Below are 25,517 nucleotides of genomic sequence, written 5' to 3' on the forward strand. Positions count from 1 at the left end.
TGAACATGTTCCCTTGGGGAGCCCAAATTTATCTTCCAGTTGCCCCAGGCCCGCAAACCTCCCGCCAATAAACAGGTCCCTCAATTTACTGATGCCCACCCTTTGCCACCCCCTAAATCCCCCATCCTTGTTCCCCGGGATGAACCAATGATTTCCACCCAATGGAGCCTCCATCAAGCCCCCTGTTTCCCCCCTATGCCGTCTCCACTGACCCCAGATTCTTAGGGTCGCTGCCACCACCGGGCTCGTGGTATACCTCTTAGGAGAGAGCGGCAACGGCGCCGTTGCCAAGGCACCCAGGCTCGTACCTCTACATGACGCCATCTCCATTCTTTTCCACACCGCCCCCCCCTCCATCACCCATTTACGCACCATTGACACATTGGCCGCCCAATAGTACCCCAAAAGGTTGGGCAGCGCCAGCTCGCCTCTATCCCTCCCTCGCTCCAGGAAAACCCTCTTCACTCTCGGAGTCCCATGTGCCCACACAAAGCTCAAAATACTGCTAGTCACTCTCCTAAAGAAGGCCCTGGGGATGAAGATGGGCAGGCACTGAAAGAGGAACAAGAACCTCGGAAGCACCGTCATTTTGACGGAGTGCACCCTCCCCGCCAACGACAATGGCAGCATGTCCCACCTCTTGAACTCCTCTTCCATCTGATCCACAAGCCTGATGAAATTATGCTTGTGAAGAGTCCCCCAGTTCCTGGCCACCTGCACCCCCAGGTACCTAAAACTCTCCCCTGCCCTCCTAAGCGGGAGCCTACCAATTCCTTCCTCCTGGTCTCTAGGGTGCACCACAAACACCTCACTCTTGCCTAAATTTAGTTTATAACCTGAAAAGGTCCCAAACTCAGCTAGCATCTCCATCACCCCCGGCATCCCTCCCACCGGGTCCGCCACATACAGTAACAGGTCATCGGCATACAACAACACCCTATGTTCCTCCCCACCTCGCACCAAACCTCTCCACCTCCCTGAATCCCTCAACGCCATCGCCAACGGCTCGATTGCCAATGCAAACAACAAGGGGGACAGGGGGAAACCCTGCCTGGTCCCTCGGTAAAGCCGGCCTCCTCCCATTCGTGGCCACACACGCCATCGGGGCCTCATATAGCAGCCTCACCCATCTAATAAACCCTTCACCAAATCCAAACCTCCCCAACACCTCCCATAAGTACCCCCACTCCACTCTATCGAAGGCCTTCTCTGTATCCAGCGCCACCACTATCTCTTCCTCCCCCTCAATCGCCGGCATCATGATGGCATTCAACAATCTCCGCACATTCGTGTTCAGCTGCTTTCCCTTCACAAACCCTGTCTGGTCCTTGTGTACAACCCCTGGCACACAGTCCTCTATCCTGGTGGCCAGGATTTTTGCCAGCACCTTGGCATCCACATTGAGGAGAGATATGGGCCTGTATGAACCACACGGCTGGGGGTCCTTGTCCCTCTTTAAGATTAACGAAATCAGCGCCCGCGACATCGTCGGGGGCAAAGTCCCCCCTTCCCACGCTTCATTAAGTGTCCGCACCAGCAAGGGGCCCACTAGGTCCACAAACTTTTTATAAAATTCCACCGGGAACCCATCCGGCCCCGGTGCCTTCCCTGACTGCATCTGCCCGATCCCCTTAACTAGCTCCTCCAGCTCAATCGGCGCACACAACCCCTCCACCTGCTCCTCCTGCACCTTCGGGAAAGAAAGCCCGTCGAGGAACCTCTCCATTCTCCTCCTCTCCACTGTTGGCTCCGACCGGTACAGTTCCCCGTAAAAGTCCTTGAAGACCTCATTCACCTCTACCCCCTTCCGCACCACATTCCCACTCTTGTCTCTCACTCCAGCAATTCCCTTAGCCGCATCCCGCTTGCGGAGCTGATGAGCCAGCATCCTACTCTTCTTTTCACCATGTTCGTACACTGCCCCTTGTGCCTTCCTCCACTGTGCCTCCGCCTTTCTAGTGGTCAGCAAATCAAATTTAGCCTGTAGGCTGCGCCTCTCCCCCAACAGTCCCTCCTCTGGTGCCTCTGCGTACCGCCTGTCTACCTCCAGCATCTTTCCCACCAGTCTATCCCTCTCACTCCTCTCGCTCCTCTCCCTGTGTGCCCGGATGGATATCAGCTCCCCACGAATCACTGCCTTCAGGGTTTCCCAGACCATCCCCACCTGGACCTCCCCCGTATCATTCACCTCGAGGTACCCCTCAATACTTGCCCGGACCCTCCTACACACCTCCTCCTCCGCCAACAACCCCACATCCAACTGCCACAACAGGCGCTGGTCCCGCACCTCCCCCATCTCCAACTCTATCCAATGCGGAGCGTGGTCGGAGATTGCAATGGCCGAATATTCGGCCTCCTCCATTCTCGGAATCAGTCCCCTGCTCACCACGAAGAAGTCTATCCGAGAGTAGACCCTATGTACGTGGGAGAAGAAAGAGTACTCCCGTGCCCTCGGCCTCACAAACCTCCATGGATCCATCCCTCCCATCTGGTCCATAAACCCTCTCAGTACCTTGGCCGCCGCCGGCCTCCTACCCATCCTAGAGCTGGACCGATCCAGTGAAGGATCCAACACCGTATTGAAGATCCCCCCCATAATCAGACGTCCCGCCTCTAGATCCGGGACCCGTCCTAGCATACGCCTCATAAAGCCCGCATCGTCCCAATTTGGGGCATACACACTCGCAAGCACCACCTTCTCTCCTTGTAGCCTGCCCCTAACCCTAACATACCTACCCCCCTTATCCGCCACCACCTCAGATGCCTCAAACGACACATTTTTCCCCACCAGAATCGCCACTCCCCGGTTCTTCACATCCAACCCAGAGTGGAAAACCTGCCCCGCCCACCCCTTCCTCAGACGGACCTGGCCACCACCTTCAGGTGGGTCTCCTGAAGCATTGCCACATCTGCCTTTAGCCCCCTCAGATGAGCAAGTACCCTCGACCGCTTCACCGGCCCATTCAATCCTCTCGCATTCCAGGTGACCAAGCGGATCAGAGGGCGTCCCGCCCCCATCCCCCGTCCACTAGCCATAGCCCGTCGACTGCCCGCCCCAGGCCAGCACATCCGCCTTACCAAGTCCCCACAGCGACAACACCTCACCTCTGTCCCCCCGGCCCCCACCAGCTCCTTCCTGACCCTGCCAGCAGCAACCCGGTATTCCCCTTTCCCCCCCTCCCTCTCCCCCCAGGCTAGGAACCCTCCTAGCCACGAACCGTCCTCCATTGTACTTCCGTGGGTCAGCTAACTTCTGCTGACCCCGGAAACCCCCGCCAATAACCCGACCCCTCCCAAAGTGGGATCATCCCCCATCCTATCCCTCCTCCAGGCACCGCTCCAGCACGGGGAAGAACCAGCGTCATCGTCAGCCCCATCGTCATCGTCTCCACCCCCCAGCCCCGCAACGCGGGAAACCAGAGGAAAGCCCGCGCTTTCGCACTGCCCCACCACACCCTTCTGACGCAGCTCCCAAATACCAGCCCCACTCCATACCCCCAACCCGATATAGAATACAACAAACCCCCCCAACCCTCCCCGCAAGATACAAAACTCAAACAATGCCCCACAACAAAAAAAGAACAACACCCCAATAAATAACCATATCAAAATTACAAAAGTACAGAAAAAGAGAACACAGCAACAGCAGAAACCAGCAATAAAGTATTACAACTGACCCCGCAACCCCCAGCCCCTAGTTCGAGTCCAGTTTCTCCGTCCGCACGAAGGCCCAAGCCTCCTCCGGGGAATCAAAATAATAATTCCGGGCCAAATAAGTTACCCACAGGCGCGCAGGCTGCAACATTCCGAACTTTATCTTCTTCTTGTAGAGTACCTCTTTCGTCCGATTAAACCCGGACCGCCGCTTAGCCACCTCCGCACTCCAATCCTGGTAGATCCGTACTACCCCATTCTCCCAGTTGCTGCTCTTCACCTTCTTGGCCCAGCGCAGCACACACTCCCGATCACTGAACCGGTGGAACCTCACCAGCACCGCACGCGGGGGTTCATTCTCCTTAGGCCTCCTGGAGATTACCCTGTGGGCTCCCTCCAGCTGCAGGAGCAGATGGAAAGATCCGGCCCCCACTAGTGAGTTCAGCATCGTAGCCACGTAGGTTGTCAGATCCGACCCCTCTAGCCCCTCCGCAAGGCCCAAGATCCGCAGATCTTTCCACCTCATGCGGTGATCAAGCTCCTCGAAGCGGTCTTGCCACTTCTTGTGGAGTGCCTCGTGCCCCTCCACCTTACTCACGAGGACCACGCCCTCCTCCTCTCGTTCAGTGGCCTGCGTCTGCAACGCCTTGATGGCAGCACCCTGAGTCGTCTGAATCTCCGAGAGCCTTTTGTTCGTTTCCTGCAGAGAGCTCAGTACCTCAGCCTTGAAATCTGCAAAACAGCGCAGGAGAGCAGCTTGCTGCTCCTGGGCCCACTGCTTCCACCCCTCTGGTGATCCGTCGGCCGCCATCTTGGATTCCTTCCCCCGTTTTTTCTGGGGAGCTGCTGCCGTTTTTTCCCCCTTTCCACTCCGAGTTCGAGTCATGAAACGCGGAGAAAGTCGATCAGCACACCTTCTCCCACCGGGAGATGTCGAAAAAATTCCGTTTTGGGCTCTAAAAAGAGCCGATAGGTTTGTTTGAAACAGGAGCTCCCAAATATGCGGCTTCCTACGTCATTGCCGCCACCGGAAGTCTATTTTTGCATTTTCTGACCTGCAAACACGCACAGTTGTGGATTAGGAAGGAACAGAAGATAATGAGATGAGATAATCAGTGGAACTCATTTACGGCTGCTAGAAGCGACATACATTCATACGGTGGGACTTGTGCTCTAAAATGTATCAACCTCTGCCTTGAATATAGTCAATGATGGAGTATCCACAGTCCTCTGAGGTAGAGAATATTCCCACAATTCATAACCCTTATGAATGAAGCAATCTCTTCCCCTGAGCCCCAGTGTTCTGGACTCCAACTAGAAAACAAACTCAGCATCTACTCTGTCAAACCCTCTTGAGTATTCTACACGCTTTAATAAGATCGCCTCTCATTCTTCTAAACTCCAAATAATCTAGGCTATCACTCGTAAGCACACCCATAATTTTCAAACAGAACTTGATTTGTTTTCAAAAACAAATTCTAACATTATCCTACTGAACAACAGAGCTATTACGAAGGGCCAAATGGCCTCTGTTGAGTTAACTAGGGGAGGGGGGGGGCATTGACCTGGGACGTGCTGGAAAATGGAAGTGTTTCCTGTTGATTACATGTCGATCTGTCGCTGTGATTTCTGCATCAATACAGGAGCCTCTGAAAATGAATGAAAATGAAAATCGCTTATTGTCACGAGTAGGCTTCAATGAAGTTACTGTGAAAAGCCCCTAGTCGCCACATTCCGGCGCCTGCCCGGGGAGGCTGGCACAGTTTTTGAAAATTACACTGATTGGGCAAATTCCTGGAGGTTCCGTCTCTCAGTCTCACCTGGTCAACAAGCCCGTATCCTATCTCCAGGTGGTTTTATAATAAACAATCAAAATTGTCAAGGTAAATGAGAGCACAACCCCCCCCCCCCCCCCACCCGCCTGCCCACCCGCCCGCTCCAGCTCCGGTGATACTTCTAGGTTTCTGACATTAGTGTCCTCGAGATTAGTGTGTAATCCCGGACAAATTGAGGATTAGGACTCTAGTCTGGGGCAATGAGTTCAGACCTTCCTGAACTAAGAAACCTTCCTGTAGGCAGAGTACATCTGTTCCTGGACACTCACTGTGACAGATGTTGAATGACAGCAGTGCATGAACCAGTGGCCATGGAACAAATATGTAGCCAATCCATCCCAGTTCAGGGCTTCATCTCTCAGACTCAATTTTCCTTCTTCAATAAAACTATGTTTTTTGCCCTTTCATAACTCCCCCCTCCCCCCTCTTTAATCAAGTCACCAATAGCAACCTCCAACAAACGCAGGTCACATGAGATTTATTTTGTAAAGGTGCGTTGCAATGGGAGTAGTTGTTTTTGATTGTACCATCCAGGTTAGTATTGAAGTGATCTGTTTGTAACTGGAGAACAAAGGATAGTTCAAAACAAAAACGTGGGCACAAGAGGACATGTTAACCCTGTGTTTTCAAATCAGGGGCTAGCCTTAGTATACCTACCCAATTGCACCTTTCTGTAAAGTGATCTTTCCCCATAAGCTTAGAATGCCTCCGCCCCCACAAATTCACCTTGTACAACTGTGTGTATCTGTTCCTAGTCGTACTGTGACTTCAGGCTGCTCCTGTTGATTAAAGGCCACCTGTGCACTGCTTACAAATGGACAGTTGGAATTTGAATGACACAACACAGTGAAGAACGACACAACCACTAAGATGGCCACATCACGTGGGAGTGACTATTGAATTTTGCAGCATTGGGTCTTGGGCGCTGTGCGAGTTTCCCTCACTTCATTGACTGCGCAGCAACTGTGCTTCAGTTCCTCCTGGGAGCTTGTCCATTCATAAAAAATAACCATTCCCTTTTATCACAGCAAAGAGCTCCCTTACTATTCAGCTTGGCCTGCTCCGGGGGCTCACACAAACTGGGACTCTGTGTAGGTAATAGTTTTCTCCAACTCTGTCTGCTTGCTGGTTCCCTTACCCACACATGCGATGTCTAGCATAGTCACTGAGTGGTGCTCAAATGAGCTAACTCCTGAGGCCAGTTCTTGCTCCTTAACATCCAAAATCACCTGTGTGGAACACCTTGCTTTTTATATACATTGTAAAGGCAGGAGGTTGCTGCTAACTAAATGGTAGACACCTTTAAACATTCTACTGCTTTATACCCATAGGTTTTCTGTGTATGGGACCTGCTGAGATTTGCTGTCTGCTGGAACTGTGAGGGGATGACTGAGGACTCTTGGTCCAGTGATAGTGACAGTAGTGACAGGGAACTTTGGATGAGGGAGGTGACTCGTCGCCACTGCAGATACTCCAAACACGCAAGGTAAGGGCCCAGTAATAAAGAGACTGAGGATTCTCATGAAAATGCTGATGGCAATTTGTTTTTATTAAAAGATGATGGCAAAATAGGCACAGCCCTTCTAGAATATCCTCCGTCCTACAACTTCCTGCATCCTCTTCCACCCCCCCCCCCCCCCCCCCCCCCGCCCCCAAACTACACCCATGTCACAATTCCCTGATCTCTTCCCCCTACAACATATCCGCCCAAGCCTGGACATTACCCCAATCTATGACTGACTGCAGAAATGACTGAATTAAGACATGGTACTGCCAACATTTTATATGTCGACAGAACAAATTTTCCCAAAATTAAAGTTCCATCCCCTGTGAATTTAAAAAAAAGTTTGAATGATCACAGAAAGTGAAATCTTTCATGCAAAGCATGATGTCTTTGCTGTGGAATCCATGCCCTCCCTCCCATTTCCCAGGCCAGCACATGAGGAGACACCATTTTAAAGTTGTGCAGCCAGTTTCTGGGATGGGGCATGTGTGATGTCTATGATAGAATTCATTTTGCAGTAAGTACATGCCCCTATTAGTACAGTGGTTACTGCAGTTGGGGGCGCTTTGTGTTAGTCACTCAGTTTCTCCTTACAAAACCACCAGTTAAACATTAAGATGGAGCAGCAGGCGTCATCCACTTATCTATGTACATAGTCCAACTGTTAGCTTTTCTGTTGTGTAGATTAATGATCTGCACCCTTCCTGCGGGATATTTATGTTCACAACATACTCGTTCAAAATAAGAATCTTGAACAAAACCAATTGTGTAGGTATGAGAGGAGTGCTGGCTAAGGATCAATGGGGGTCAGTACTGAGAGAGTGCTACACTGTCAGAGGGTCAGTATTGAGGGAGTACACCGCTGCGCTGTCAAAGGGTCAGAACTGAGGGAGTGCTGCACTGTTAGAGGGTCAGTACTGAGAGAGTGCTACACTGTCAAAGGGTCAGTATTGAGGGAGTACTCCGCTGCACTGTCAAAGGGTCAGAACTGAGGGAGTGCTGCACTGTTAGAGTGAGTACTGAGGGAGCGCTATATTGTCAGAGACTCAGTACTGAGGGAGAGCTGCCATGATTAAAGAGTCAGTACTGAGAGAGTGCTGCACTAACTGAGGGTCAGTACTGAGGGAATGCTGTACTGACGGTCATTACTGAGGGAATGCTGCACTGTTAGAGGGTCAGCACAGGGGATGCTGCACTGTCACAGGGTCAGTACTGAGGGAGTGCAGCACTGTCAGAGGGTCAGAACTGTGGAAGTGCAGCACTGTCAGAGGGTCAGTACTGAGGGAGTGCTACATTGTCAGAGGGTTAGTATTGAGGGTGTGCATTACTGTTGGGGTCAGTGCTGAGGGAATGCTGCACTGTCAGATGGTTAGTGCTGAGGGAATGCTGCACTGTCATAGGGTCAGTACTGAGGGAGTGCTGCACTATCAGAGTCAGTACTGAGGGAGTGCTGCATTGTCAAAAGGTCAGTAGGTCAGTACTGAGGGAGTGCTGCACTGTCACAGGGTCAGTACTGAGAGAGTGCTGCACTGTCAGAGCGTCAGTAGTGAGGGAGTGCTGCACTGTCAGAGGGTTAGTACTGAGGGATTTCTGCATTGTCAGAAGGTCAGTACTGATGTGTGCTGCACTGTCAGAGGGTCAGTACTGATGGAGTGCAGCATTATCAGAGGGTCAGTACTGAGGGAGTGCTGTACTGTCAGAGGGTCAGTACTGAGGGAGTGCTGCACTGTCAGAAGGTCAGTACTGAGGGAGTGCTGTACTGTCAGAGGGTCAGTACTGAGGGAGTGCTGCACTGTCAGAAGGTCAGTACTGATGGTGCAGCATTATCAGAGGGTCAGTACTGAGGGAGTGTTGCACTGTCAGAAGGTCAGTACTGATGGAGTGCTGCACTGTCAGAGGGTCAGTACTGAGGGAGTGCTGCATTGTCAGAAGGTCAGTACTGATGTGTGCTGCAATGTCAGAAGGTCAGTACTGATGTGCGCTGCACTGTCAGAGGGTCAGTACTGAGGGAGTGCTGCATTGTCAGAGGGTTAGTATTGAGGGAGTGCATTACTGTTGGTGTCAGTGCTGAGGGAATGCTGCACTGTCAGATGGTCAGTGCTGAGCGAATGCTGCACTGTCAGATGGTCAGTACTGAGGGAGTGCTGCACTATCAGAGTCAGTACTGAAGGAGTGCTGCATTGTCAAAAGGTCAGTAGGTCAGTACTGAGGGAGTGCTGCACTGTCAGAGGGTCAGTACTGAGGGAGTGCTGCACTGTCAGAGGGTCAGTACTGAGGGAGTGCTGCACTGTCAGAGGGTCAGTACTGAGGGAGTGCTGCACTGTCAGAAAGTGAGCAATGAGGGAGTGCTGCACTGTCAGAAGGTCAGTACTGATGTGTGCTGCACTGTCAGAGGGTCAGTACTGAGGGAGTGCTGCACTGTGGGAGGATCAGTACTGATGGAGTGCTGCACTGTCAGAAAGTGAGCACTGAGTGAGTGCTGCACTGTGGAAGGATCAGTACTGAGGGAGTACTGCATTGTCAGAAGGTGAGTACTAGGGGAAAGCTGCACTGTCAGAGGCTGGAACCTAGGAGTGTGGAGAAGTGCTGATTGTTACTGGTAGGTGGCATTGAAGAGCACATTATGTGGAAGGTAGAATGGGTGGGATTCTCCGTTCCTCCAGCCCTGTGTTTCTCCGAGACGCATCGTTTGCTAGCGGCGGGATTCTGTACTCCTTCCATCTGTCAATGGGATATCCCATTGAAATAGCCCCTCATTGCCAGGAATCTCTGGCGGGAAAAGTGAATCGCAATGGCTGGAGAATTCTGGCCCGTGTATTGCTTTCACTAGAGAAAGAATTTGCATTTCCATAGCACCGTTGACAACTGCAGGACACCCCAAAACACTTCAAAATGTGTCATCATTGTGATTGACCAGTGCAATTAGACCTTATAGAATTTCATAGAATTTCCAGTGCAGAAGGAGGCCATTCAGCCCATCGATCTGCACCGACTCTTGGAAAGAGCACCCTACCAAGCCCACACCCCCACCCAATCCCCGCAACTCAGTAACCCCACCTAACCCAACCTTTTTCGACACTAATTTACCATGGCCAATCCACCTAACCGGCACATCTTTGGACTGTGGGAGGAAACTGGAGCACCCGGAGGAAACCCACGCAGACACGGGGAGAAAGTGCAAACTCCACACAGACAGTGACCCAAGCCGGGAATCGAACCTGGGACCCTGGAGCTGTGAAGCAACAGTGCTAACCACTGTGCTACCGTTGCGCACCCCCCGCACCTTGGAGCTGAGAGCTGAGCTTGGTAGCTTGAGGAATAATGGAGGCGAGGGTGTTCCTGGGAGGATTAATTGCCAGAAAAATCTGGCTACCTGGGATGAGTATGAATGCAACCACAATAGAGCAAGGTCACTCTTTTCACATTGGCAATTTTCACACCCCATTATGGAGAGGAAGGACAGTCGCAGATATATTCCCACTATCCCCAGAGCAATTGGGAGCCTGATTCCTGCCACCAAAACACAAAAAAGGAATGAAACCGGACGAACAGCCCGGCATCGAACTAGGCACCGGAAACGACAGCGACAAAAGCTGAATGTCAGAGGTGAGGTGAGAGTGACTGCCCTTGATATCAAGGCAGCATTAGACTGAGTATAGCATCAAGGAGTCCTAGCTAAACTGGTCAATGGGAATCAGGGGGGAAACTCTCCACTGGTTGGAGTCTAACCTGGCACAAAGGAAGATGGTTGTGGTGGTTGGAGGTCAATCATCTCAGCTCTGGGACAGCACTGCAGGAGTTCCTCAGAGTAGGATCCTAGGCCCAACCATCTTCAGCTGCTTCATCAATGACCTCCCTGCCTTCATAAGGTCAGAAGTGGGGATGTTTGTGGATGACTGCACAACGTTCAGCACCATTCAGATAATGAAACAGTCCATGTCCAAATCTAAATGCAGCAAGACCTGGACAATATCCAGGCTTGGGGTGGCAAGTTACATTTGCAGCACATAAGTGTCAGACAATGACCATCTCCTACAAGAGAGGATCTATCTATCGCCCCTTGACGTTCAATGGCATTACATCGCTGAATCCCCCACAATCAACATCCTGGGGTTACCATTGATCAGAAACTGAACAGGACTAGCCATAATAAAATACCGTGGCCACCATGGCAGGTCTAAGGCCCCCATCTACAAGGCACAAGTCAGGAGTGTATTGAAATACTCACCACTTGCCTGGATGAGTGCAGCTCCAACAACACTCGAGAAGCTCAAAACTATCCAGTACAAAGCAGCCTGCTTGATTGCTCCTCCTTCCACAAACATTCAAACCCTCCACCACCGACAAACAGTGGCAGGCATGTGTACCATCTACAAGATGCACTGCAGTAACTCACCAAGGTCCTTAGACAAGACCTTCCAAACCCATGACCACTACCATCTAGATGGACAAGAGCCGCAGGTACTTGGGAACCCCACCACCTGGAGGTTCCCCTCCAAATCACTCACCACCCTGACTTGGAAATATATTGCCACTCTTTCGCTGTCACTGGGGAAAAATCCTTGAATTCCCTCCCTAACAGCACAGTGGGTGTACCTACACTTCAATGACTCCAACGGTTCGGGAAGGCAATTCATCACCCCCTTCTGAAGGGATGGGAAATAAATCTGGAAAAGAGCGAAAGTAACAGGGTAGTTGTTATGGGAGACTTTAACTTTCCAAATATTGACTGGAAAAGATATAGTTCGAGTACCTTAGATGGGTCGTTCTTTGTACAATGTGTGCAGGAGGGTTTCCTGACACAACATGTTGACAGGCCAACAAGAGGCGAGGCCACATTGGATTTGGTTTTGGGTAATGAACCAGGCCAGGTGTTAGATCTGGAGGTAGGTGAGCACTTTGGAGACAGTGACCACAATTCGGTGACCTTTACGTTAGTGATGGAAAGGGACAAGTATACCCCGCAGGGTAAGAGTTATAGCTGGGGGAAGGGCAATTATGATGCCATTAGACATGACTCAGGATGTGTAGGTTGGAGAAGTAGGCTGCAAGGGTTGGGCACACTGGATATGTGGAGCTTGTTCAAGGAACAGCTATTGCGTGTTCTTGATAAGTACGTACCAGTCAGGCAGGGAGGAAGGGGTCGAGCGAGGGAACCGTGGTTTACCAAAGAAGTGGAATCTCTTGTTAAGAGGAAGAAGGAAGCCTATGTGAAGATGAGGCGTGAAGTTTCAGTTGGGGCACTTGATAGTTACAAGGAAGCGAGGAAGGATCTAAAGAGAGAGCTAAGACGAGCAAGGAGGGGACATGAGAATTCTTTGGCAGGTAGGATCAAAGAAAACCCAAAAGCTTTCTATAGGTATGTCAGGAATAAAAGAATGACTAGGGTAAGAGTAGGGCCAGTCAAGGACAGTGGTGGGAAGTTGTGTGTGGAGGCTGAGGAGATAAGCGCGATACTAAATGAATACTTTTCGTCAGTATTCACTCAGGAAAAAGATAATGCTGTGGAGGAGAATGCTGAGACCCAGGCTATTAGAATAGATGGCATTGAGGTGCGTAGGGAAGAAGTGTTGGCAATTCTGGACAAGGTGAAAATAAATAAGTCCCCGGGGCCTGATGGGATTTATCCTAGGATTCTCTGGGAAGCCAGGGAAGAGATTGCTGAGCCTTTGGCTTTGATTTTTAGGTCATCATTCGCTACAGGAATAGTGCCAGAGGACTGGAGGATAGCAAATGTGGTCCCTTTGTTCAAGAAGGGGAGTAGAGATAACCCCGGTAACTATAGGCCGGTGAGCCTCACGTCTGTTGTGGGTAAAGTCTTGGAGAGCATTATAAGAGATACGATTTATAATCATTTAGATAGGAATAATATGATTAGGGATAGTCAGCATGGTTTTGTGAAGGGTATGTCATGCCTCACAAACCATATCGAGTTCTTTAAGAAGGTGACTGAACAGGTAGACAAGGGTAGAGCAGTTGATGTGGTGTATATGGATTTCAGTAAAGCGTTTGATAAGGTTCCCATGGTCGGCTATTGCAGAAAATACGGAGGCTAGGGATTGAGGGTGATTTAGAGATGTGGATCAGAAATTGGCTAGTTGAAAGAAGACAGAGGGTGGTGGTTGATGGCAAATGTTCAGAATGGAGTTCAGTTACGAGTGGCATACCACAAGGATCTGTTCTGGGGCCGTTGCTGTTTGTAATTTTTATAAATGACCTAGAGGAGGGCACAGAAGGTTGGGTGAGTAAATTTGCAGACGACCCTAAAGTCGGTGGAGTTGTAGACAGTGTGGAAGGATGTTGCAGGTTACAGAGGGACATAGATAAGCTGCAGAGCTGGGCTGAGAGGTGGCAAATGGAGTTTAATGTAGAGAAGTGTGAGGTGATTCACTTTGGAAAGAATAACACGAATGCGGAATATTTGGCTAATGGTAAAATTCTTGGTAGTGTGGATGAGCAGAGGGATCTCGGTGTCCATGTACATAGATCCCTGAAAGTTGCCACCCAGGTTGATAGGGTTGTGAAGAAGGCCTATGGTGTGTTGGCCTTTATTGGTAGAGGGATTGAGTTCCGGAGCCATGAGGTCATGTTGCAGCTGTACAAAACTCTGGTACGGCCGCATTTGGAGTATTGCATACAGTTCTGGTTGCCTCATAGGAAGGACGTGGAAGCTTTGGAACGGGTGCAGAGGAGATTTACCAGGATGTTGCCTGGTATGGAGGGAAAATCTTATGAGGAAAGGCTGATGGACTTGAGGTTGTTTTCGTTAGAGAGAAGAAGGTTAAGAGGTGACTTAATAGAGGCATACAAAATGATCAGAGGGTTAGATAGGGTGGACAGTGAGAGCCTTCTCCCGCGGATGGAGGTGGCTAGCACGAGGGGACATAGCCTTAAATTGAGGGGTAATAGATATAGGACAGACGTCAGAGGTAGGTTTTTTACGCAAAGAGTGGTGAGGCCGTGGAATGCCCTACCTGCAACAGTAGTGAACTCGCCAACATTGAGGGCATTTAAAAGTTTATTGGATAAGCATATGGATGATAATGGCATAGTGAAGGTTAGATGGCCTTTAGTTTTTGACTTCCCATGTCGGTGCAACATTGTGGGCCGAAGGGCCTGTACTGCGCTGTATCGTTCTAAATGCAGACCAACCAGCAACACCCACATCCTGTCAGTAAATTTAAAAACATTTGACCTCCAAAAAGCCGTGAAAAGAATTTGTGGAAACATAGAAAATAGAAGCAGGAGGAGGCCATTTGGTACTTCGAGCTGCTCCGCCATTCATTATGATCATGGCTGATCATCAAGTTCAGTACCCTGATCTCGCCTTGCCCCCCATATCCCTTGATCCCTTTAGCCCCAAGGGCTATATCTAATTCATTCTTGAAATTGCCCAACGATTTGGCCTCAACTACTTTCTGGTAGCCAATTCCACAGATTCACCACACTCTGGGTGAAGAAATTTCTCCTCAACTCAGTCCTAAATGGTTTACCCCATATCCTCAATCCATGACCCCTGGTTCTGGACTCCTCCACCATCAGGAACATTCTTTCTGAATCTACCCTGTCTACTCACCCACTTGTCCACTCACTCAACCTGTCCAAATCCCACTGAAGCATCTCTGCATTCTCCTGACAGCTCACCCTCCCACTTAACTTTGTATCATCTGCAACTTTGGAGATAATACATTTAGTTCTCTCATCCAAATTATTAAGATATAATGTGAACAGTTGGGATCCTAGCACAGATCCCTGCGGTACTCCACTAGTCACTGCCTGCTAATCAGAAAAAGACCCATTTATTCCAACTAGTTGCTTCCTGTCTGCTAACCAGCTTTCTATCCATCTCAAGACGCTACCCTTAACTTTACATATTAATCTGCTATGTCCAGAGAGCTAGAATTCAAGAGCAGGGTTGTACTTCTGAGGCTGTATAAGGCTCTGGTCAGACTCCATTTGAAGTATTGTGAGCAGTTTTGGGCCCTGTATGAAGGAAGGATGTTCTGGCCTTGGAAAGGGTCCAGAGGAGGTTCACAAGAGTGATCCCCGGAATGAAGAGCTTGTCAAATGAGGAACGGTTGAAGACTCTGGGTCTGTACTCATTGGAGTTTGGAAGGATGAGAGGGGATCTTATTGAAATTTACAGATTACTGAGAGGGCTGGATAGAGTGGACATGGACAGGATGTTTCCACTAGTGGGAGAAACTGGAACCCGAGGACACATCCTCAGACTGAAGGGACAATCCTTTAAAACAGAAATGTGGAGGAATTTCTTCAGTCAGGGGATGGTGAATCTATGGAACTCATTACCGCAGAAGGCTGTGGAGGCCAAATCACTGAGTGTCTTTACGACAGAGATGAACACTCTCTTGATTAATAAGGGGATCAGGGGTTATGGGGAGAAGGCAGGAGAATGGGGACGAGAAACATATCAGCCATGATTGAATGGTGAAGCAGACTCAATGGGCCATGTAGCCTAATTCTGCTCCTATGTCTTGTGGTCTTACTCAGCAGGGTAAAGGTTACTTGCTGTGTAACTACAGAATGAATATTTAGGATAAGGGTTACTCGCTGTGTAACTACAGAATGAATATGAAATTAAAATGAAAATCGCTTATTTTCACGAGTAGGGTTCAATGAAGTTACTGTGAAAAGCCCCTAGTCGCCACATTCCGGCGCCTGTTCGGGGAGTGATGGAACCATCAATTCACGAGACACGTGCTTTAAGATATGAACAGTGGTTTTAATCTACTTACTACAGAGCCTGCCTGTTACCCGTTGAACTCTCGATGAACTGCTGGCTGGCTCTGGACACGGTTATTTATACAGCAGTCAAGGCGGAGGAGTCGTGGGCGGAGCCAAGAGTGGAGCCCTGTACAAACTCCTGAGCATTCCCAGAGCTACTCCCCCCTAGTGGTCGGATAACGCTACTGCGCTTACAATGGTATTGGTAAATACAGTGTGAATTACTACGTTACATTCACCACATTCACCCCCTGCAAAAAAATCAAATCCGGCGGGGGTGGTGGTCTACAAAGTAAGTCTGTCCGGTGGTCGAACTGTCCGCTGTGATCTGCGGTGCACCGGGGTTGCAGCCTCTTGCGGTGGCTGGATGGGTGTTATGTGCTGGGGTATAATGGCGGACTCCAGGGAGGGTTGTGTCCGAGCTTCATACTCTTCTGGTTCGACTGGGGGCGCTGGGGGCTGGCCGGCGCGGGTGCACGGAACTGGTGGAGCGAGCTCGTGTGCTCGGGAGCGCGAGGGGGCGGCAGCATGGGGTGTAGGGTGAGGGGTCCTTCTGTGGGGGTAGAGGGGGTGCTGGATCCGGCGGGTGCCAGATCCCGGAGGGATACTGTGTCCTGGCGGCCGTCAGGGAACTCGACGAAGGCGTACTGGGGGTTGGAGTGGAGCAGGCGCACCTTCTCAACAAGGGGGTTGGTTTTGTGTGCCTTGACGTGTTTCCTCAGGAGTACCGGGCCCGGTGTCCTCAGCCATGCCGGAAGTGAGACCTCGTGGTAGTGCCCCTGGAAAAAATGAAGAGCCTCTCGTGAGGGGTCTGATTGGTCGCTGTGCATAAGAGGGACCTAACAGCGTGGATCGCGTCTTTGAGGACTTACTGCCACTGGGAGACTTGGAGCTTTCTAGACCGGAGGGTCAGTAGGACGGTCTTCCAGACCGTCGCGTTCTCCCTCTCCACCTGCCCGTTCCCCCTGGGGTTGTAGCTGGTAGTCGTGCTCGAGGCAATGCCCTTGTCGAGCAGGTACTGACGCAGCTCGTCGCTCATGAAGGACGAACCCCGGTCGCTGTGCACGTAGCTGGAGAAACCAAACAGGGTGAAGATGCTATGCAGGGCCCTAATGACTGTGTGGGAAGTCATGTCAGGCATGGGATACCAAATGGGAAACGGGAGAACTCATCTACGACGTTTAGAAAGTAAACGTTCTTGTTAGTTGAGGGGAGTGACCCTTTGAAATCAATCGCAAGGCGTTCAAAGGGCCTAGAAGCCTTGACCAGGTGGACCCTGTCTGGTCTATAGCGGTTTGCACTCCGCACAGATCGGGCAGTCCCTGGTGACCGCTTTTACCTCCTCGTTGGAGAAAGGCAGGTTTCGGGCTCTGATGTAGTGGGCGAGCCGGGTGACCCCCGGGTGACAGAGGTCGTTGTGGATGACTTTCAGTCTGTCAGTCTGCGCGCTGGCGCATGTCCCGCGGGATAGGGCATCCGGAGGCTCGTTGAGCTTCCCGGGTCGATACTTAATATCATAGCTGTAGGTGGAGGGTTCGATCCTCCACCAAAGAAATTTATCATTTTTTATTTTGCCCCTTTGCGAGTTATCAAACATAAAGGCGACCAATCTTTGGTCGGTGATGAGAGTGAACCTCCTACCTGCGAGGTAGTGCCTCCAGTAATGAATAGCCTCCACAATGGCTTGTGCTTCTTTCTCGACTGAGGAGTGTCGGAGTTCTGAAGCGGAGAAGGTACGGGAGAAAAATGCGACTGGTCTCCCTGCCTGATTTAGTGTGGCTGCTACAGCTACCTCTGAGGCGTCGCTCTCAACCTGGAATGGATTCATTCACCGCCCGCATGGCCGCTTTGGCGATGTCCTCCTTGATGCAGTTGAAGGCCTGGCGTGCCTCAGCTGACAGGGGTAATCGTGTGGCCTTAAAGAGTGGGCGGGCTTTGTCCGCATGAAAATGAAATGAAAAATGAAAATCGCTTATTGTCACGAGTAGGCTTCAATGAAGTTACTGTGAAAAGCCCCTAGTCGCCACATTCCGGCGCCTGTCCGGGGAGGCTGGTACAGGAATTGAACCGTGCTGCTGGCCTGCTTGGTCTGCTTTAAAAGCCAGCGATTTAGCCTGGTGAGCTAAACCAGCCCCTTTGGCATATTGCCGAGCTGGTGAGCTAAACCAGCCCCGGGCATATTGAGGGACCCACTGGGCGTAGTAGGAGAAGAAACCCAAGCACCATTTGAGGGCCTTGGGGCAATGGGGGAGGGGGAGTTCTAAGAGGGGGAGCATACGGTCCGGGTCTGGGCCCAGGACTCCGTTTTCCACGACGTAGCCGAGGATGGCCAGTCTGTTTGTGTGGAAAACGCATTTCTCTTTGTTGTAGGTGATGTTTAATTTCTGTGCCGTCTGGAAAAAACAGTGGAGGTTGGCATCATGGTCCTGCTGGTCATAGCCGCAGATGGTGACATTGTCCAAGTACGGAAACGTGGTCCGCAGCCCGTACTGGTCCACCATTCGGTCCATTGCTCGTTGGAACACCGAGACCCCATTAGTAACGCCGAAGGGGACCCGGAGGAAATGGAAGAGGCGGCCATCGGCCTCCAATGCCGTGTAGTGGCGGTCCTCCGGGCAGATTGGGAACTGGTGGTATGCAGACTTCAGATCCACCGTGGAAAAGAGCCGGTACTGGGCGATCTGATTTACCATGTCTGCAATCCTGGGGAGGGGATACGCGTCAAGGAGCGTAAATCTATTTATGGTCTGACTATAGTCGACAACCATGCGGAATTTTTCCCCGGCCTTAACGACTACCACCTGAGCTCTCCAGGGAACTATTGCTGGCCTCTCTAACCCCCTCACTGAGTAGCCTTCGGACCTCTGCTCTGATAAAGACCCTATCCTGCAGGCTGTATCGCCTGCTACGAGTGGCTACGGGTTTACAGTCCTTTGTGAGATTGGCGAAGAGAGGAGGGGGGGAGATTCGCAGTGTAGCGAGGCTGCAGATAGTGAGTGGGGGCAGGGGCCCGCTGAAGCTGAGGGTGAGGCTCTTAAGGTTACACTGAAAATCTAGGCCTAATAAGAGTGGCGCGCAGAGGTCGGGCAAAACGTAGAGTTGAAATTTTGAGTAGCTAGCGCCTCGGATTGTGAGTGTCGCGGCGGTGCGCCCCTGGATCTGTACAGAATGGGAGCCTGAAGTGAGAGAGATAGTTTGCCGCACGGGGAAAATGGGGAGCGAACAGCATCTTACCAGGTCTGGGTGTATGAAGCTCTCAGTGGTCCCAGAGTCAAAAAGGCATGGCGTGTTGTACCTGTTGATTTGGACCTTTGCCATCGAATGCCATCGTGCGTGATTGATCCAGGGTGACTGCACCGAGTTGCGGGCCGCGTGACGAGAGCCCGGGGAGGTCGTACTCTTCCAATGAGTTGTCCGAGCGTGGAGATGCAGGTCGGGCCCGTGGATCGCACGTGGCGGGCGGCGAGGAAAATGGTGTCCAAGATGGCAGCCGCCATGAGTCGCACGTGGCTGGCCGCGTGGTGGAGGTTTGCCAAGATGGCAGCCCCCATGGATCGCATGTGGCGGGAGGGGGCGGGGTCGGGGCATAGATCGCAGCGTTTTGGGCCCCGCGGGCCTGCGGAGCGATTACTTTGTGCCGCTGGGGAGTTGGAAGCTGGGGCCCTTTTTGCGAGGCACACTCTCGCGTAGTGGCCTTTCCGCCCGCAGCTGCTGCAGGTCGCGTTGCGGGCCGGGCAGTGCTGCCGCGGGTGCTGATTCTGACCGCAGAAATGGCAGGCTGGAGCAGCCTGGCGGCTGGGCGGCCGTGTGGCACAGGCCTAGGGGCGTCGCTGGTCGGGGGCCCATGATTGGGTCGCGGGGTCCGCGGGGAACGAGGTGAGGCTGCGGAAGGAGACCTCCATCGTGGTAGCAATTTCCGCAGTTGTTTCTAAGTCTTGGGCCCCCTTTTCCAGCAGTCGTTGGCGCACATAATTAGACCTGAAGCCCGCTACAAAAACATCGTGTACAGCTAGTTCTCTATGTTCAGCCGCGGTAACCGCTTGATAGTTACAGTCATTAGATAGATTATTGAGCTCTCTTAAAAATTCGGCGAGTGATTCTGTAGGCCGCTGGCGGCGAGTCGTGAACACATGGCGTGCGTAAACTTCGTTAATGGGCCTTACATACATCTTATCGAGTATCGCTACAGTATATGAACCGGCGAGTTTAGTTGCGTAGAGATTCTGTGGCTCACCTTCGCGTGCAGTAGACTTAACTTCTGTTCCTCTGTTGTTTCGGCTGTGCTCGCTTCAGCCAGGTAGGCCTTAAAGCACCGCAGCCAGTGGGAGAAGATTTATTTTGCCTCTGCATCCTGTGGGTCGAGTTCCCGGCGTCCAGGCTTGAGGGCTGATTCCATGATCGAAAGTAGATTAAATTGATGGAACCATCAATTCATGAGACACGTGCTTTAAGATATGAACAGTGGTTTTAATCTACTTACTACAGAGCCAGCCTGTTACCTGTTGAACTCTCGATGAACTGCAGGCTGGCTCTGGACACGGTTATTTATACAGCAGTCAAGGGGGAGGAGTCGTGGGCGGAGCCAAGGGTGTACAAACTCCTGAGAATTCCCAGAGCTACTCCCCCTAGTGGTCGGATAACGCTACTGCGCTTACAATGCCATTGGTAAATACAGTGTGAATTACTACGTTACATTCACCACAGGGAGGCTGGTACGGGAATTGAACCGTGCTGCTGGCCTCCCTTGGTCTGTTTTAAAAGCCAGCGATTTAGCCCAGTATGCTAAACCAGCCCCTGGAACAGCTACATGAATATTCAGCAGGGCAAGGGTTACTGGCTGTGAAACTACAGAATTAATATTCAGCAGGGTAAGGGTTACTTAAATGTTTACTGTCTAACTGTACGCAGTCATTCATGTTAGTGAAATACCTAATGAAGCATGGGGTCCTGTTGCCTAGATAAATCTGGTAATGAAAAATGAATCATTCACTTACATCAGGAAAAACGAGTCCTTTTAGGCTAGTTGGTGGTTTTACATCTGTTGTACTTTGACCTTTTCTTTTTAGGTAGCTCACATACTTTCTCATTTGGAAAGAATGTTTTCCTTCACTGAACAGCTACATGAATAATTTCCATCGGCTGATTCCAGTTCTGTGGCACACTAGTTCAGAGGGAGAGAGGAAATCCAGCAGTGGAGGAGTGCTGGACAATTGGGCATCAAAATGTGGGTATTTCCATCAGAGGCCGACTGAATAGCAATCAGAAGCAGGAGGCATGGGTCGATCCACCTCTTCCCCCATACTGAGGCCAATGCCACACTTCTGTTACTGTCTCCAAATAAACCAGCTACTACATGGAATGACGATTGCATTCAATGCCACGTTAGAACATAGAACATAGAACAGTACAGCACAGAACAGGCCCTTCGGCCCTCGATGTTGTGCCGAGCAATGATCACCCTACTCAAACCCACGTATCTACCCTATACCCGTAACCCAACAATCCCCCCATTAACCTTACACTACGGGCAATTTAGCATGGCCAATCCACCTAACCCGCACATCTTTGGACGTTTCCAGTATTTATCCTCTAACTTCCCATCCACAGCCCTTCCATTTCCCCCTCCCCATCCACTGCCATCCCAGCTCCTTATCATGCTGAGAAAGACTCATTGAAACACCACTTTTTAATAATCTTTATTGTTACAAGTAGGCTTACATTACTGCAATGAGTTACTGTGAAAAGCCCCTAGTCATCACATTCCGGTGCCTGTTCGGGTACACTGAGGGAGAATTCAGAATGTCCAAATTACCTAATAACATGCTTTTCGGGACTTGTAGGAGGAAACCGGAGCACCCGGAGAAAACCCATGCAGACACGGGGAGAATGTGCAGACTCCACACAGATAGTGACCCAAGCCGGGAATCGAACCTGTGACCCTGGTGCTGTGAAGCCATAGTGCTAACCACTATGCTATCATGTTGCGCAGGCATACAGTTAAATTATAAATGTTTTTTATTCAGTTTTCATGTTTTATATTGAACAAATTACAAATTGTTAGAGAGAGAGAAAAAAAAAAGAACACGCAAAAATCAACATATATATTTACAGGTAAGCATCTTCGTAGTAATAACTGTGGCCTCCCCCCTTTAGCCGGCATACATATTTTACATTCCCCAACATGTTTATTGGCATTTATTTAGTTTGGTTTTGGGCCTCAGCTAGCCATCAAACCCCCGTAACGAACCCGTAGCCCCCCCCCCCCACCCCGGCTACCTTCCCCCGACTATTCTTCCTCTTGTACGTTGGCCACAAACAGGTCCCGGAACAGTTGCATGAATGGCTCCCACGTTCTGTGGAAGCCGTCGTCCGACCCTCGGATGGCGAATTTGATTTTCTCCATTTGGAGAGAATCCGAGAGGTCGGACAGCCAGTCTGCAGCTCTGGGCGGTGCTGCTGACCGCCAGCCAAACAGGATTCTACGGCGGGCGATCAGGGAGGCAAAGGCAAGGGCGTCCGCCCTCCTCCCCAGGAATAGATCTGGCTGGTCTGAAACCCCGAAGACCGCCACTATCGGGCATGGCTCCACCCTCACTCCCACCACTTTGGACATAGCCTCGAAGAAGGCTGTCCAGTACTCCACAAGTCTGGGGCAAGACCAGAACATGTGGGCGTGGTTGGCCGGGCCTCTTTGGCACCGTTCACATCTGTCCTCCACCTCCGGGAAGAACCTACTCATACGGTTTCTCGTTAAGTGGGCTCTATGTACCACTTTTAGTTGCGTCAGGCTGAGCCTTGTGCACGTGGAGGTGGAGTTGACCCTATGCAGTGCTTCGCTCCAGAGTCCCCACCCTATCTCCATCCCCAAGTCGTCCTCCCATTTCCTTCTTGTTGCGTCCAGTACGGTGTCGTCCCTTTCTACCAGTCGGTCATACATGTCGCTACAGTTCCCTTTCTCTAGGACACTTGCGTCCAGTAGGTCTTCCAGTAGTGTCTGTCGTGGCGGTTGTGGGTACGTCCTTGTCTCCTTTCGTAGGAAGTTTTTGAGCTGCAGGTACCGTAGCTCGTTCCCCCCGGCTAGCCGAAATTTCTCTGTCAGTTCGTCCAGTGTTGCGATCCTGTCGTCCGTGTATAGGTCCCTGACTGTCAGTGTCCCCCCGTCCTGCCTCCACCTTTTGAAGGTGGCATACAGTTAAATTATGCCAGAAACTGTGTTTGAACCGCATGAGCTGGACACTAGAAAGTGTTCGGTATCTTGATAATACAAATCCTCCTGCTCCATGCAGTGGGTGGGGAGGGATGGGCTGCTGTACTGTTTATCAAATGTGGTGCACTGGCTATGATGCTGAGCTAACATGGAGCTGCTGTGCACAGAGCCTGTTTAGCAACTTTGCCCTCTCCAAGGACACTGTTTTCTCCTGTTGTTCGCCTTCCCCTGCACATTGTGAGTGTGTTGTCAGTGTACACCTGCCCCCTTGCACAGCTGCAAATCCCCAAGTGGCCCTGAACCTTTCTGCTGCAGAACCTTCTATTCCTCTTGTTGATGTTCCTCTCGCGTGATTGGTGGTTTTGTGCCGTCTGTTAGGGTGACGCTGTAGTGATCGGCTACGGGAGAACGCTTACCAGTTTGATTTGTGGATCCTGGCCAAGAGGGTGGAACCTTGTTCAAACCATCCCTTCACAATAAAAGCCCCTGTGTTTTTTTAAAAATAAATTTAGAGTACCCAATTCATTTTTCCAATTAAGGGGAAATTTAGCATGGTCAATCCACCTACCCTGCACATTTTTGGGTTGTGGGGGCGAAACCCACGCGACACGGGGAGAATGTGCAAACTCCACACAGACAGTGACCCAGAGCCGGGATCGAACCTGGGACCTCAGCGCCGTGAGGCAGCAGTGCTATCCACTGCACCACCGTGCTGCCCCTCCCTGTGTTTTTTTTAGGTGCCGACTGTGAAGTCAAATTGTTGTTCAAGTCCCACTCTGGGGAGTTGAGCATATAACCCAGGCTAATGCTTCAGTGCACCAGTTAGAGAGCACTGCACTGTCAGAGGGCGCAGCATGCAGATCAGACACTCAACAGAATTCCCATTTTCCTCTCAAGTGGGCATGGAAGATCCCATGAAAAACTGTGCGAAGGAAGAGCCGGAGAGTTTCCCCCAGTGTCCTGGTCAATATTTATCTCTTGGCCAATGTCACTGAAATAGGTTTTCTGGCAATTCATTCCTTTGTTCCTACCCTGTGCCTGGGAGACAGCGATTACAGTTCAAAAGTATGTAATTGACTGCAAAGTGTTTTGGGACATGCTGCAGTTGTGAAAGGTAATATATAAATGCAAGATTGGCATAGCTGAATCACAAATATCTAATTCTTGGGTCAGTGTTCAAATCTAGAATTTAGTTTAAATATGGCCTGTGACATGATTCTGCAATGAGCATCAAGGTTTCTAAAACGTTAGCTAATCTCCTGAGGACTGATTCAATGAGTCATGTACGGAATTGGTTCAGAGAAGTTTATATTGTACCCAAAGTTTTATTGTGCTGTCAAGCCGGTGCTAAGTTCCTTTCGGGTCATAAAATTTAATTCCTGTTACTAAATGGAATTTCAATTCTATCGGAAATCAATTGGTGAAAAATTTGTGCAGGTTGGAAAATGCTTGTAAAGCTTCAAGCTCTTGATCAGAAACTCAACTTGTTTACATATCTCTCTGACAGTGCTGAGTTGGAGGTTATTCTGTTGTCGAGTGGATGCGAAGGAGAAGTATTCCTACTGGAAGCTCAGTATCACCAATGTCCTGTGGCTGAGGTGTGTGCCATGCACAGGATGCACTGCCACAATCACATTGATTTGTGCAGCACAATCCTCCTCTGCAGCTTCCACTATCAAGAAAAACAATAGCAACGATGCTGTGATGAGTTCTTCACCTGGTTCCCCTCCATGTTACTCACCTTCCTGACCCGAGGGAACCCAGGTCATTGTCAACAGGGGAACAGAGGCAATGTAGTAATTCCTTCCGCTTCACTGGGTACAAATGTTGCACGGCACAGTGGTTAGCACTGCTTCCTCACAGCGCCAGAGATCCGGGTTCAATTCCAACCTTGGTTGTCTGCATGGCGTTTTCACTTTCTCCACGTGTCTGTGGGTTTCCTCCATGTGCCCCAGTTTCCTCCCACAGTCCAAAGATGTGCAGGTTAGGTGGATTGGCCATGATAAAATTGGCCTTTGTCGGGCAGCATGGTGGCGCAGTGGTTAGCACTGCTGTCTCACGGCACCGAGGTCCCAGGTTCGACTCCGGCTCTGGGTCACTGTCCATGTGGAGTTTGCACATTCTCCCCGTGTTTGGGTGGGTTCGCCCCTACAACCTCAGTATCCCCATATTCTCAGTATGTTTATGCACTCTCCAACACGTTTCACGTTCAAACCAATCCTTCTAGTCACTAGCTCTATCATCGGAACATATAAATTAGGAGAAGTAGGCAATTCAGCCCTTCGTGCCTGCTCGGCCATTCGATCAGATCATGGCTGATCTCTTCCTGGTCTCAAATCCATCTCCCCGCCTGTTCCCCATATCACTTTAACCTCTTTTTCAAAACTTATCCCTCTTTTTCAAAACTTATCCCTCTTTTTCAAAACTTATCCCTCTGATAGTCTTGATTAATTAATCGTCAACAGACCCAGATATGAAGCAAGAATTCCCAGTTGTGAATGCTTTGCAAAGCGTAAGCCCAAAGTCACCTGTCCCTCTGAACCTCAGGAATAGACCATTCAACTCCTGGGAT

At 50.6% G+C, this 25,517-nt stretch overlaps 1 protein-coding gene across 1 annotated transcript in view; it reads left to right on the forward strand.

The window, feature by feature from the left end:
* The window catches only part of LOC119978525 (BTB/POZ domain-containing protein KCTD20-like), a 183,270-nt gene that overhangs the window by 34,565 nt on the left and 123,188 nt on the right, over window positions 1-25,517 (forward strand). Inside the window, exon 2 of the mRNA XM_038820232.1 lies at window positions 6,821-6,975. Within this exon, the coding sequence (XP_038676160.1) occupies window positions 6,875-6,975 (101 nt within the window). The 5' untranslated portion in view covers window positions 6,821-6,874. The remainder of the gene's footprint in view (window positions 1-6,820; window positions 6,976-25,517) is intronic.

The sequence above is a fragment of the Scyliorhinus canicula genome, chromosome 15, assembly GCF_902713615.1.
Source record: "Scyliorhinus canicula chromosome 15, sScyCan1.1, whole genome shotgun sequence".
Lineage (NCBI taxonomy): Eukaryota > Metazoa > Chordata > Chondrichthyes > Carcharhiniformes > Scyliorhinidae > Scyliorhinus > Scyliorhinus canicula.